This window comes from Dipodomys ordii, unplaced genomic scaffold (assembly GCF_000151885.1).
Source record: "Dipodomys ordii isolate 6190 unplaced genomic scaffold, Dord_2.0 Scaffold163, whole genome shotgun sequence".
Classification (NCBI taxonomy): Eukaryota; Metazoa; Chordata; class Mammalia; order Rodentia; family Heteromyidae; genus Dipodomys; species Dipodomys ordii.
Genome location: NW_012267379.1, coordinates 544,210 through 546,756, shown reverse-complemented (window position 1 = coordinate 546,756; position 2,547 = coordinate 544,210). Strand labels below are relative to the sequence as shown.

The 2,547-nt window shown below is 47.5% G+C and overlaps 1 protein-coding gene across 2 annotated transcripts in view; it reads left to right on the top strand.

Annotated features, from left to right (window-relative positions):
* Positions 1-6: 6 nt before the first annotated feature.
* Positions 7-2,547, top strand: part of Hexdc (hexosaminidase (glycosyl hydrolase family 20, catalytic domain) containing) — an 18,970-nt gene continuing 16,429 nt past the window's right edge. For both annotated transcript variants that reach the window (XM_013033134.1, XM_013033133.1), the window contains exon 1: positions 7-489. In XM_013033134.1, coding sequence (XP_012888588.1) covers positions 406-489 — 84 coding nt within the window. In that variant the 5' untranslated portion in view covers positions 7-405. The remainder of the gene's footprint in view (positions 490-2,547) is intronic.

Here is a 2,547-nt window from a genome sequence, read left to right as displayed (position 1 = left end):
CTCAGTGTAGAACACGCTTGCCTGGTGTGAACTTGACCCCGTGGGGAGGGAGGCTCAGTGTAGAACACGCTTGCCTGGTGTGAACTTGACCCCGTGGGGAGGGGGGCATAGAACAAGACTTATGTTGGGGTGAGGCTGTAGATCATTAACATCGTATAAGGAAACCAGTGCTAGTTTCAGTCCAGGGAAGGTCAAGGCCAGCCAGGTCTCCGTCTGGACGTGGAGACAGCCTTCCCTATTCATTTTCATGTTGGCAAAATGAGTTTGCTCTTAAGTTAAAAAAGCAAGGCTGGCCCTTGTCAGAACGGAAGTGAACTCCAGGGCAGAGCTCCTGGTTTTGACTCTGGTTTTCTCCACCAGGAAGAAGTCCCAGAGGCTCCATTACAATTCACAATAAACACTAAAATGTCAGGCTGCACAGCATTTAAGATGCGGTTAGTCCATTTGGACCTTAAGGGAGCGCCCCCCAAGATCTCCTACTTCTCAGAGGTAAGACTCCCTTTCACCTGTGCGGACCATCTTTTCCCTTGGGAGTTAGGATTAACTGTATTTTAATAATTATATTGCAAGTCATATCAATTATAATTATTAAGTTCCTGTGCAATTAATACTGTGATTTTTATAAATTGTAATTACAATGAATGTTGCTTGTACAGGGCATTTCATCTTGGCATAGTCACACACAATGCACTGTGGTCAGACAACCTCTCCCTCACTCCTTCCCATCAATCTCAACAAGCCTAACAAGCATGAGGCCCTGAGTTCAAATCCTAGTACCTTCCCTCAAAAAAACATAGTAGAGGGCTGAGATGTTGGCTCAGTGGTAGAGCGCTTGCCTTGCATGCCTGAGGCCCTGGGTTCGATTCCTCAGCACCCCATAAGCAAAAAGAAAAAAGCCAGAAGTGGCGCTGTGGCTCAAGTGGTAGAGCGCTAGCTTTGAGCTGAAGAGTTGAGGGACAGCGCCCAGGCCCAGAGTTCAGGCCCCACAACCGGACCCCCCCCCAAAAAAAGTAGACTATTAAAAAGTACCCCAGCCTAAAGAAAGGTGAAAATTAGCTGAAACAAAGTTGGCAAAATGTTGGCAATGACTGGTATAGTTTCTGTACATTTGTGTGTGTTTGTTCAGTGTTGCACTTACAATCTGCCCCAATTAGCACATAGAGAAGCTCCAAAGGCTGGAGTGTCTCTGATGCCTGTGCCTCTGGCCTGAGCCTGTCAGATTCCCAGAGCAGGTCGGGTCGTCACGCAGACACAGCTGCCTAGTGCCCCATGGGGACATGCGGAGAGCCAGGGGCAGAAGCAGGAAAAACGAAGCCTGCCACAACTGTTACATTTTGTCTATCCAAATGTGGATATTGGGTTAATGACTTCTTTCTGCCCAGCCTGCCTCTTCTGATTTTCAGTCATTTGTCATTAAATGACAAATTTAATGAATTATTTAATGAATTTATCCCAAATTGATTCTTGGGGGGCTGGGAAGGTGGCTCAGTGGTAGAGCGCTTGCCTTGCATGCATGAGGCCCTGGGTTCGACTCCTCAGCACCACATAAGTAGAAAAAGTCGGAAGTGACTCTGTGACTCAAATGTTAGAGCACTGGCCTTGAGTTCTTCAGCTCAATGACAGTTCCCAGGCCCAGAGTTCAGGCCCCACGACTAACAAAAAAAATAAAAATAAAAATTGATTCTTGGGTTCAACATGCTCCAAAACTTTCTTGTACTTGAGGAAACAAAATGTGACTAGTAACACCAACAAAAGAATATCATTAAAAAAAATAACACTGGGTACTGGTGGTTCATGCTTGTAATCCTAGTTACTTAGGAGGCTGAGATCTGATTATTGCAGTTCAAATCCAGCTCATCAAGAAAGTCCTTGAGACTCTTATCTCCAATTAACTACCAAAATAAAGTTTAAAAAGCTGGAAGTGGAACTGTGGTTCAAGTGGTAGAGCACTAGCCTTGAACAAAAATGGTCAGGGACAGCACCCAGGCCCCCCCCCCCACACACACACACGAGAAAACAAAACATGTCCATAGCCCTTATTTGGAGATTAGTGGCTATTTTTTTTTGGGAGGGGGGTCCGGTCGTGGCCGGAACTCTGTGCCTGGGCGCTGTCCCTCAGCCCTTCAGCTCAAGGCTAGCGCTCTATCACTTGAACCACAGCACCACTTCCGGCTTTTTTCTTTTTGTTTATGTGGTGCTGAGGAATCGAACCCAGGGCCTCAGGCATGCAAGGCAAGCGCTCTACCACTGAGCCACCTTCCCAGCCCCTTGGTGGCTATTTTAAATAGCCAGAGCCCCTTCATTCATTCCAACTTTGTGTTACTTTTTAAGTCCTGGCCTTGATGCCAGGCCAGAAAAAGTCTCAATTGTTCTGTACTGTAGAACAGACCCTAAAAATCCTTAAGGATGGTGAGATTAGTATCCTTGAACATAAGGTTAGAGGCAGGTGGAGAACAGGGGCCAGTGGCATCCCTCTGCCCTCCACACCCTCCCCCTGCCTCTTCTCTCCAGCCCCTGCCCCTGCCCCCGCCCCCAGGCCCGCCCCTG